Source organism: Nelumbo lutea, chromosome 4 (genome assembly GCF_056320005.1).
Source record: "Nelumbo lutea isolate HS-2025 chromosome 4, American lotus-T2T, whole genome shotgun sequence".
NCBI lineage: Eukaryota > Viridiplantae > Streptophyta > Magnoliopsida > Proteales > Nelumbonaceae > Nelumbo > Nelumbo lutea.
This window is the reverse complement of record NC_142687.1, coordinates 3,847,965-3,860,250: the sequence shown is the minus strand read 5'-3', so window position 1 is coordinate 3,860,250 and position 12,286 is coordinate 3,847,965. Positions and strand designations below refer to the sequence as shown.

Sequence of the window (12,286 nt, the reverse complement as noted above, 5' to 3'; positions counted from 1 at the left end):
TCTTTTTCATCTCTTTCCAATTTTACCCTTTGGATATGGATTTGAGAACCATGTCACTAAGTCTTAAATGCCCCTAAAATTTTTGGAAATAAACCATGCTGCCTCTTCTTTTAAACCCAATTCGAGCCTAATTCAAGTTTTTCCTCTGGAACGATAGAAGAAAACACCATCTGCCATTATTTTGGGCTCAAATTTTGGGCATTTAAGACTGTAGTCATAATTTATGGTTTTCTTTATGAAAATCAAACTAGTTCTGGTTATTTAATGAACCATTAAATTTTTACAAATAACAAATAGCAGATGAGAGTTTAAAATGTCAATGCTTATAAGATCATGTCAATCCTTTGACCTTCAAAATCACAATTATGAAATTCACAAATGGGCATATACAACAAATGAAGAAAAGAATAATGTGAGGGCCCGAAGCACTTGCAACATAAGTTTCTCTGCTACTTCCTGTAATGAAAGAAGTGAAGTGTTATTAACAGAGATTCCCCACCTCATCCTACCAAAATAAAAAAAGATATACTAGCAAGTGAGAATCTGTTGGAAGCTCAAGAGTCCATTTCTTATTCACTTTGTCATAAACCTCCCCATTCCCCAGATATTCATAATTCTTCAAGCAGATTCCTTCAGCAAGCTCTGTGAGATTCCACAAATGCATTACCCACGAGGCCATGATTATAGTGACTGCTATATGAGTTATCCCATCCAAATGGAAGCAACTGTAATAAAAGGTTCAACCTAGGCCTATAAGCAAGAGTAAAATATAAGAAAACTTACCCCTGATCCTTTGCACTGTGTAATCAGATCGGACACTGCTCTGTGGTAATAAACCTTTAACCCATTCTCCTTTCATTAGAGCATGAAGCCTTTGGTGTTCAGTTATAGCATCAATGCACTCCTGTATGGCAGGGACAAATGAATGTTGATGAGGCTGTTGTTGCAGATTGGGTAAAGGCAACTTTGCTGCAAACAGAAGATCCACGTGAAAACATTTAAATATAGGCATGACAAACAATAACTAGTGATAGAAAAACAAGAGAGGATAATAACAATGTATGAGCAACTGCCATGCAACAGTATCAAGAGACTGCACAAGAGAAGCACGTAACTGATGAAGGAGCCCATCTTCGTCCAAAGTAAATGTTTGTTGCCATTCTATAGAACCATCAATTGGAGAGACAGTAGTAGGAGCTCCAGTGTTTGGGGAATCACTTCCTACTTTATTGACAGTAATTGAGATACCAAGTTTGCTAGCTGCTTGCATTACCTGAAAAGTGGATGCTCCATTGATATTCCAAGGCCAAGTTAAATATCTGGATTTCAAATTTAAAACAAACTAATTAAAAGAGTTCTTGCTCTTGCTCTTCCTAATTAATACCAGCATACCCAATAAGCTACTAAAGGAGTAGAACTGCAACTTAAAACTGAGCAAAACCAGAACTTATTTTCAAGGTCAAAAGCCAGGAATTGAAACTCAAAAAAGAGGTCCAAGCAAAACTAGGGAAAAAAGGCAAGTGCATAGCATAAACCTATTAAGCTCTAAGTGAGTCCATTTAAAGAGACCAGTGCATCTGATTATTAGAAGAATCATACGCCCTTGAGCTACCAACTTCCATGTATTGCCTGCTTCCTTGCTGAGAAAATTCAAGCTCACTGGAGAACTGACGGTCAACAGACTGTGAGAATTGTCTAATGCCTAAATCATGAGGAATCTCCTGCAAGCTGCTACAACATTCATTTCCCTTGAAAGTCCATGAATTGCTTGTTAAGTTATTTGGTATAGCACCATGAGGTGCTGATGATAATTATGGCCATTCCTGAAGATGATAATAAACTAGAGACTTTTTTGGGGAAGTTAGACCTGTTAGTCTCTATAAATGCATGTACAAAACTACAAATTTCTTCAGAATGTTGGATATATATATTGAGTTTTGCTTATGTATATATTTTGACAGAGTTATTTCAAGGGAGAATGGTGATATTGTGCCAGGGAGGAGCATCACAGAGAATGATACCTTGGGGCATGAATGAATTTAAGTACATAATAAAAGAAAGATAATGCTATATTTTTATATTGAACACTGTTAAATTTTATTGAGGTTGTTACATACTGGGTTCCTAAGGATACACTCAATTGTAAGTGTATCTTTTTTATTTGAAAGGCTAGAAATATAGAAAAGGAACCATTCATAGAAGATAAACATATCACAATTCAAGTGAATGAATTTAAAAGAGATAGGGAAAGGCCAACAAGGAGAGTGATTGTAGTAGCAGAAACTGAACTGGGGACTTACAATCCATTAATTAAGAGGATAAGGCCCTAGAGTGGAATTGCAAAAAAAAGTTTGCATTGAAAGCATATTTTGAATCCCATGCATGTTCTAACTATATAAATGGAAATAAAACTAATCAACTTCAACATGAATCTGATAAGGGATGGTCCCCAGTTTAACTTTTGATTGATAATGAAAACTTCGTTAGCTGAAAGAAAGAGATACAAGCAACAAGCCTTCCCAAAAACTACAAAGCAATGTTGCATGGACATAGTCACAAGAATCAGAATCCAACACATGTTCAGGAATCTGACTTGGCAAGATGAAAAACCAAAGATTCATGGACACATCTATGAATTATTAAATACTAATTATTTTAATAATTCCGATTTCCGACTGCCAACCAAAACGAATCCTTACTAATAGTGAAAGATTTTGGTTCCTTAGGCTCCATTTGAAAAGAACACAGATACAAATATGTTTAGTGAACTGCATGTGCAATAAATGTTATTTACAAACCTTATTTTTGCACTGTACATATTGCAATTGTACACTCTTCCCAAACTGAGCCTTATGGCATGTTTAATTGATGTGAAATGGAATCATTTCAATAATTTCCTGAAACCATGAAATGACCTCAACTTTGAGTCTACTCTTAGCAGTTGGAAATTAATTGCTCCAGTTCAGACTTGAGATGGTAATTTCTGCTATATATGAACCAGGTAAGAAGAAGGTAGCTCCTAAAACGTATTGCTACTATCAACAAACATTGTCTTCATTCTTGACAGGCTTGCTGATGGATCAACTATCAAAATTTAACTTGACCAAACCATGAGCATGAAGGATCAATTTTTGCATAGAGCTCTGCCTCTACTAGTCTGAATGCCATAGCAGATGGTCTCCCTACTTCAGAAATCAGTAGTTTTTTTTTTTTTTTTTTGGAGCAATATCTCCATTCCCATCCATCGTTTGGTAGGAGAAACTGCTTCTCCATATTTTGTATATTTTTTTGCTTTCTGGATGTAATATAACTCTTACCTTTTCTTAGAAAAGGCAAATACCCAATGATAGAACATTTGAGATATGTCAACTCTTACCTTTTGTTATCTTTTAAGTTTTGCCAGATACTTTTGGACCCCTAAAGCAGTAAGTCCCATGGTATTTTTTTTAGCAAAACTTGGGACAACTGCATACCATGGGTGGCTATCATCATCATTGTCTTCATCTAAGCTTTGTCCCAACTATATGAGGTTGGGCCAGTCAACTACATGAATCCTGTTCTGCCACACCATTCTATTCAATGCATATCCATTATAAAAGTATGGGCTGTTAAATCATTTCTCACTACGTCAATCCATATATGTCCTTTTTATCATATTCACCAACAAATAAGCATCAACATGAAGTAAATAGTAACATCCAAACCTGACTTGAGTTAAAAATAAAATCACTCATGCTTAAGCCAATAGAAACTACAAAGAAATTATTCATTTTATTCATCACAAGGAGCTGTTTGAACATAAAATCTAACCACTAATGACCTGACCTTATGCATATGCAACTAAGCCATCACAAATTCAAAATCAGCAAGGATAGCAAATCCTCATGATTACCCATTTATTAGAATCCAAACCGAGATGATTTGATCACAGAAATCAAGACAGCTATTCATCCTAGGAATTCAATCCAGACCCATAATGCTTCAACTAAAAACAAACTCAGATCAAGCTGCAAAAAAAGTGTAAACAAGAGGGACTTTAAATTTTACAGAAAACAAACTGTTGTCTGGGAACCGAAACCGATTGCCACAGCTGAAACCAGCAAGGGAAATGGCACACACTGTTCCCAGGGTCTCCCTAGTGGAGTCGCCCGTCTGTGGGCACCGGAAAGTGATAATGAATGTATATTTTATATTACAATAAATTTTATATCACATTATTCATCCATCCACAATAGAATCTCAACCAGATTTCATTCTTCCTTATTTGTAGTGTAATGTGATACAATGTATCTTATCTGTTTACTACCTATAGGATGAGTTTGGATAGGTGCATCTGAGGTAATATTGTCAGACAAGCCCTTGATGCTTCTCTAGTTTTATAGCTTTCTTCATATTACAGTCTTACTGAAATTTCTTACATCCAAGAGGTTTTTCTCTGTAGGCAAATTACATATGTAATTTTATTTTTTTTATTTCTGCTTTTTGTTGTACTGATTAGCATTTCTTTCCTGGAAAATCACATAATTTTGCTCTCTACTTTTATTACCACAGGACCCAAGTTTCTGAGCATCAGGGTCACACCGTAGTTCTGACTCAGCCGATAGTTCCACAGACAAGATGGACATTTCCCCTGGAAACAACTTGGGTGGCGATGCATATGATCGAACTGAAATAAAAGATTCAAGTAGTTCCCAAAGTAGTTTGCCTTGTGGTGTATCTCCTATTTCTGATAATTCTCAATATGATCTTTTATCATTTAATTCAAGGGCTTCAGATTCAGATACCAAAGGCTTGCTTGAAGCTTCCGAAGAAACAATTAATGAGCTCCATGCAGATTTTCAGTCCTGCATTGTTCTTCCTCTAGTGCCTAACAATATTCAGCCACCAAAGGTTCTCAATATGATCTTTTAACATGTTTTTAGTGCCTAACATCTTCCTCTAGTGCCTAACAAATTCACGAAATAGAAAACAAGACAATGTTATCTAGAAATTCAAAATTAATCAACTACTTACAGTGATTCACCGAGTAGATCTTCTACAACAAGAATTGTTTCTGTTCTGATTCTGAAAACTCTAAGTATCACAGTTGATCTAAAAAACCAAAATACTAGATCCAAGAAATCTGGAAACAAAACATCAAAATAAAAAAAGAAAATTAATGAAATAATGATAAAAGAGAAACAATAAGATGAGAAGCAACATTTTTTTGAATAAGATGAAAAAAAAAATAAGATGCATTACAGAGGAATGGTGGATCAACGACAAGTGAAATAGCGATTCTTACGGAAAAAATGAACAGCGACGGCAACTAGACGGAGCGGCGACAACAACTGGGATGATAAATGGTGCCGGCAACAGAGGGAGGACGGCGACGACAACTCTTCGGCATTTGCGATGAGTTGATATAGCAGCACCAAAGGCAGAGAAGGAGAACTCCGAGATACGCAGAGGTGATTTTCGGAGGAGAAATGCAGAGATATGCAGAGGTGATTTTTGGAGGAGAAATGCAGAGAAGCAAAACTCGGAGATACGCAGAGATGCACAGAGAAGCAGAACTCAAAGACACGCATCAGCGATAGAAGAACTCAGCATTTTCTGTCTGAAAGAATTAATGGCATAGAAGAAGAAAGAAGTAGAGGAGAAACGCAGAAGCTGAAGCTGATTTTCAGAGAAGTAGAACGAAGTGAAGGAGGGAAACACAGGTGATTTTTCGTAAAGGTAGAGTCTCGAACTACCAGGAAATCAAAATTACCATGGGTCCCATAAAATTTTGAAATCCGAACACAGGCATTGACCAAACTTTCCTCCTTCACTTCACGGAAAACGAACATAGCCTAAGAATCTAAATCTTAGCCACTCCACTATAAATACTAGGCATTTTTCTATTAACAAAGTAATAGGAACTTTTCATTAAAAGTTTAATCTAATTGTCATCTGACAAGTCTTTTTTAAAATATCTTCTTGAATATCTAATAATCAAAACACATAATAGTCTTTCAAATAAAGACGTTGATAGCCCATAATTCATTTGATTGGAGGCGTGTCTTTCCGTATATTTTTTTAACCGAAGACAAGATGAAATAATTAAGTCAAAAAACTCAATTTAAAACTTTCCAAAAAAAATCCCAAAACAGACTTTAAGAACTACATTTTTCAGTAGTTAGATCTTATCTCAACCAAACCGGAAAAGATGGAAATATGGATTATCATACTTCTAAAACACCGATAATCCGCATGAAAAAAATATGCCAAACGGGGCACGAATAAGCTCATGTAACTCATTCAGATATCTTCTTCTAATACCAGGCATGTTGTTAATTGGAGTGCTCATGTAGTTCGTGACTGCGGGAGTGGGAATGCATGGCTCCAATCCCATGAACCAACACATGTTGCAACTGCAATTGTATTTGTATACACGCTCCTCAAAAATGCTGTCTCTGTTGTCACGTGATCCATCCTACGTTCTTTGCTCTGGTTAATTCATTCATGGTGCACAGGGATCCTTCTATAATACTCGTATGCATGTGCAACCGATGGTAGATATGGAGATTTATTGATAATCGCTATTCTTTCTTTCACCATTTCTTCTATCGAGACTGTAAAAAAAAAAAAAAATCCTTGTGAAAATATAGAATTTAATTTGTGACAACCTATCTTCTATTACCCTTTTCATAATACATCAGTATACAGGATTTTTTATATGGGTTTCATATCATATGGACAGACAAACACGTGACACTCACGTTTTCCCTACCTAGAATCCATCGTAGTACACTGTTTAATAATGCTTCATCAAATCATGATTAACTATTCGTACAATTTTGAATTAGCTTTAGCCGCACTTGAATGACTGTATTAGGAGTTGTTTAATCAATAATTCAACATCAAGTATATATATAATCACTTCATATTTCTCAATTCATGCTCATGGCTGACGGAGTGACGGGTGTTTGGGGTTATCATTCGTTAAACAACCTTGATTAATTTGCACCCCTAATCTACGAGCTTTCATCGTAGGGACCCTTCGCCTTAGGTCCACCTTTACATGTTCTCACTTATCAAAATTAACCGGAATTCAGCACTTTCTTCTTTTCTGTCATCTTCCCTGCTACCTGAGTTGACTGTGCAAGCTCAAATCAACGCATACCTCCAGCAGAACTCTGAGAAGTTATTGTGGATTTCTGAGTCCTCTCTTTAATGAAAATCACAAACAGAAATCTACCAGCATTAATCCATGCATAAATCTATTGAATTGGGTCTCTTGATTGTTTCTTGTAGAGAAAACTGAAGTACTGAACATCCCGAACAACAAAACAAACCGCCCTTCCCTCCTTTCTTGGTCCTTGTTTTTCTTCCCCTTAGTCGGCTAGCTAGTCTCCCTCAATCCCTCTCCCCCCTCCATAGTAGTAGGAGCCATTCTTCAACCGCAACGGCAACAGGCAACAGCCACCAATCCTTCTTGTTTAAATATCTGTGGGGTGGCGATAAACTCTGGGTCTTTTATGGGTTTTAATTACATGTTTCAATATCGATCTATTGACATTCCTGGAGCATTTCCACATGAATATTTATGATTCGAGGTATCAATAAATATTGGCCGATATTGTCTAATACATTTCGGGTTTTGCCCATAACAACAAGTGGAAATTCCCATTTCTTTTGGTGCTTTAAGCTTTTTTTTTTTTTTTACATACCAACATATTGTGATAAAATAATTTAAGCCAACTTAAAACAACATGTTCCACTAAAAATCATATAGTTTGATGTTCTCATTTGATGATTACTTTCAAATATTTTTTTATTTATATTATGATAATTCATATTTCAAATGAACCATCAAAATATACAATATTTATACCTTATTTACAATCATAATTTGAGCCATTGAATCTGTTTTCTTTTATGATCTTGTTATTCCATGGAATTTAATGTAAATAAAAAGAAACAAAAGTTCTCTAATATATTTAATCGTCTTACCAAGTGAAATTTGAAAATGAAGGGATTTTCATATCACTGATGTAGAAAAATTGGGATAGAAAAGGCACGACTATTCATATTTTTATTTAATTTAGTAATGCAGGTATACGTGGATAGTTTATCATTTTGCAATATAAATTCTCTACTTTTATTTATTAACTAGGTGAGTGCAATTGTATTTGCAGACGTCAGAAGGGTATAGCACCGTAGAGAATAGTGGACAGAGTCACAGGGGAAAGAAAATAGATTAATGTTTTGGCACCAGGGCGATATTCCTCGCGCACCAATGCAATCTGCCCATGCAATCACTCAGTTTGGTACTTCGGGTTCCGGTTAGATCTTCTTTACGTACATCCAATCCAGCCCACCCTTGGCTCAGGTCCTCTGGGCTTTTGGCCCATAATGACTTGTATCCATTATCCGACATGAGCGGCGTACCAAAAAAGAGAGACAGAGAGAGAAGAAATAAACGGATCATTTTCTCTTTTTTTCACATGTTGGTCCTAAAGTGGAGCCATGCAGTATCGGCACTACTTGAGTAGGTTGCATGTGAAAAAAGGAGATAGAGTGCGGAGAAAGTGGTGAAATATTGGGAATTGTTATGGTTGTCTTGACTTGAGGCCAGAACTAGCACACACAAAATTGAAAAGGTCGTTGGAACTAAAGCTGCAACTTGGATCCGGGTTAAACGGAAAATCCGGCTTGGTCCAACCCCATATGATCGGGTTATGAATACGCTTCCTCAGGTGTATGATTTGTCTGGGTTAGGGTTTTGATGATTTGATCCTTCGGGTCATGTTTTGCTGGATTGGTCTCTTAGGTCATAATACGCATATATAGATGGTATTATTGCAATTTGATATGACTTTTAACCCCATAATCTTTAAATTTTAGGATTTGTCTCATGTTTGTATTGTTAAGTGACACCTTAGAACCAATAAACAAAATCCAACTTAAATTAATTATTCTTAGATTTTTAAAATGTGTTACACAAATTTATATCTAATTATTATTATTATTAAAAGTACGAGTAAGAGTGTAGAACTTTTATTTGACTAGAGTACTTTCATTTTTGAATTCGGCATCTTTCTAATTGTAAGGAAAAAAATGTAATTTGAACAATCACTTTTTTCCTAGTTCAAATCATTCTCATTAAGTCTTATATTTAAGGTATTAATTCACATTGAGATTCATTGAATCTTATTCTTGACTATAATATTCTTGTGAACAGGGTGGTAAGGTGGCATATGGAGTCTCCTTGAAGGACAAAGGAAAGCCCATAGCAAAGGATAGGCTAAAGGCTAAGGTGAATAGAATGATAGAATGATATCCTCGTTATGAGTTAGACCTCTATTTATAGGAAGAGATTATGAGGTCCCGAAATGAAGGAGTTAAAAATGTTTGATTTCCACTGGGGAAGGGAATATTGAATTTGATGTCAGTTGTTAGGGAACACTGCTAGGGTTTCGCTATGTGTCTTATGAGATATCTCAATGATGAGGTTTCATTTCGTTTGAGGATTCTCATAATATACGTATACTACTTCCTTTTGCAAGTCTCTTAGACTGACGTGACATGGGTGACATCAATACTTATCTCACGTGTCTTTTCTAATCCTACTAGGCGCTCTGTCATGCGTGTTATTAATGAAGCACGTGTTTCTTTACTCGTTTCTAGCATGCGATGAACTCGAGCCCATCGCAGGTTTTGTGAGGGCTTTGAACTCTTTGTAGCCTTGTAGCGGCTCATGCTCATCGCGTATGTGCGATGAATCTAGGCTCATCGCAGCCTTGCGATGGCTTTATGCTTATCACATGTTTTGTTTTAGGCTCTGAGTTCATTGCAAGTTTATGCTGAGTCTTGAACTCGTCACAGGTGCTTTTTGACATTGGTTTAACACCCTCTGAGTTACTACGGTCATGGTGATCAACATGTACCTACAATTCATATTTTTTAATTTGACCCCTCAGTGATAAAGAATCATTGTTTTTATTAATGATATAAGTAAGATACAAATTTAAAACCAACCCAAAAATAGATTTGCTTTCATGTTTTGTGGCAAGCAAGCAATTCAACCTTATGGGCCAATATGTGTCAACCATTGATTTTATAGTTAAATAATAATAAATTTTTAAATATATGAGAACACTAAAATACAAAAATAATTTGTAATAAACATTTAGACATATCTCTAATATCTTATATTCATCATAATAAATAAAAATAAGTGCGACAAATAAAAGTAACTTTTGTAGACATATAAATATAAAAAAAATGTAAAAAAAAAATGAAAACATATTATCACTATCGTTGTTAGAGTTGACAAGTGCAAAGTAAGTACAATTAAAAAAGTATAAAGTGGATTGAGTTATAAAAAAAAAAAAAAAAACATATGTTATTAGAGCATTGGATGCCTGAATTAGGGTGGAAGCGACCTATACTAAATCCAACTCATTGACACCCCTGCTTGCATTAGCGCAAGTCAAACTAACTTTGAGTTGGGGTATGGTTGTGGCCTTGAGCAACATGCTTCAACCTCGACCAACTAACTAAAGCCTCATTAGGTTTAACAATTCATAGTAGATTAAGGTTGGCCTCAACCCAATTTAACTTAATCCAACTCACATTGAGTTAAATTTCGGATGGATGGTTTGTCCAATAAGGACTACAAATGATATCTTGTCGCATCTTTTTTTTTTCCCAATGCTTAGTGAATTTTGTTCCTCAAATAGCAAATTGTGTTGCTCATCATTTGGACAGGCTTGCTTTATTGTTCAGGTCATCTATTATTGATTTTCTCCCTTGGATTATAAATAATGAGATGTTTACAACGACCTTGTCGAGCGAATCAAAACGTGTTTTTCTTTAATGTTATTTATTAATATTATTATTAAGTGAGCATGTGCTTTGCATGTGTCAATTGATGATGATACTTATAATAATAATAATAATAATAATAATAATAATAATAATAATAATAATAATATTATTATTATTATTATTATTATTATTATTAATATATCAAAATTTTTCTATAAATTATATATTTTTATTTTTTGTTTATATATATTATATATTTTTGTTTTGTATTATTAATCGGATGCATATTGCAAAATCCAAAACTAATTATGGTGTTGTTTGTCAAGTCTTTTTTGAAATATCTTCCAATTTGACAACCAAAAGACATGGTGAATTTTTGGCATGTCTTTTCGCACGGTCTTTCGGTTGTTTATAAGCCAGGTAGATCGATTTTCGGTTTATTTTCATTTAGTTTGCGGAAGATCTAGTCGCCAAAAGTTAGAGCGTCGAAAAGACGTGAAAAGCCCATTTTGGGCTGATTTCGGGAAGCTTCAAACCAAACTAGTTTCGGGCTGCTTAGATTTTCATGCAAAAGCTCAATGCATCTTTTGACTGTCAAAGCCACAAGAAGATCTTCCCAAAAAGACTTGCCAAATAGGCCCTATATAAACACTTAATCCAAATATGTGATAATTAGATCAACTTGTGAAGTTTCAAGTATCATTGACAGGCCTACCTAATTGGGTAGACTTTTCTTTTTGTAATGTTTTATCTTTTTTGTATAGCTTTTCTTGTTCATTTATAAAAAAAATGTAAGATTTAAATAGTGAGAATTGAATGAGGTGAAAGTTTATAATTCAATTTACAATCTAAACTTTGCAATTAAATAGTGACTAAATTCAAAAATGAGTATTTTAGTCAAAAGAAAGTTCTACAATCTTATTCATATTTTTAATAGTAGTTTAAATATAGAATTATAAATGTGTTTAATTTTTTCTATAATATTTTTATATTTATGTGTGTAAAATAATTATGATATATCACACTTAATTTTTGTTTAATATGATATTATATATGTATTGGAATGCTTTTTTTTTTGCAAAATTTATGTATTTGTTATATTTTTATATCTTATCAACTTTTATTATTTATTAATGACATTAAAGGTTAACACATTTAACCTAAAAGTCAAACTATTTATTATTAATTTATTATATTTTATTTTTGCCATTCCTAAATTATGTATTCCATTTTCACTATCAATGAAAATAATTATTGTTTATTACACTTTTTTTTTAATTTGATTAATAAAAATTTCATAAATGTGTCCAATTTTTTCTATATTTTTGAATTTTTTATATTTATTTATATTTCAAAATTTTGATTACCTAACTATAAATTCATAGGTTGATTACTTTGATTCAAATAGTTGGATTACTTAACCACCACTTGGATAAATAATGGTTTTATTTTTTAGTAAGTTTTAAAATATACGGGCTTATATCGTTAA

General features: G+C 34.1%; 1 protein-coding gene across 6 annotated transcripts; it reads right to left on the bottom strand.

The window, feature by feature from the left end:
• Positions 1-301: 301 nt before the first annotated feature.
• LOC148853443 (uncharacterized) lies at positions 302-5,836 on the bottom strand. Of its 6 annotated transcripts, none has more exons than XR_016112336.1 (5): positions 5,285-5,836; positions 5,014-5,122; positions 1,116-1,273; positions 784-969; positions 302-642 (listed from the first exon to the last, which is right to left on the bottom strand). XR_016112336.1 is itself a non-coding variant. In XM_088982500.1 (5 exons), the coding sequence occupies exons 1-4, from the start codon at positions 5,568-5,570 to the stop codon at positions 894-896; spliced, it is 675 nt and encodes a 224-aa protein (XP_088838626.1). In that variant the 5' UTR covers positions 5,571-5,836; the 3' UTR covers positions 302-642; positions 784-893. The 6 variants fall into 6 exon arrangements, 4 of the variants coding, with proteins under 4 accessions (XP_088838626.1, XP_088838625.1, XP_088838627.1 ...); XR_016112335.1 differs by having other exon boundaries at positions 302-456; XM_088982500.1 differs by having other exon boundaries at positions 1,116-1,319.
• Between the last annotated feature and the right edge of the window lie 6,450 nt (positions 5,837-12,286).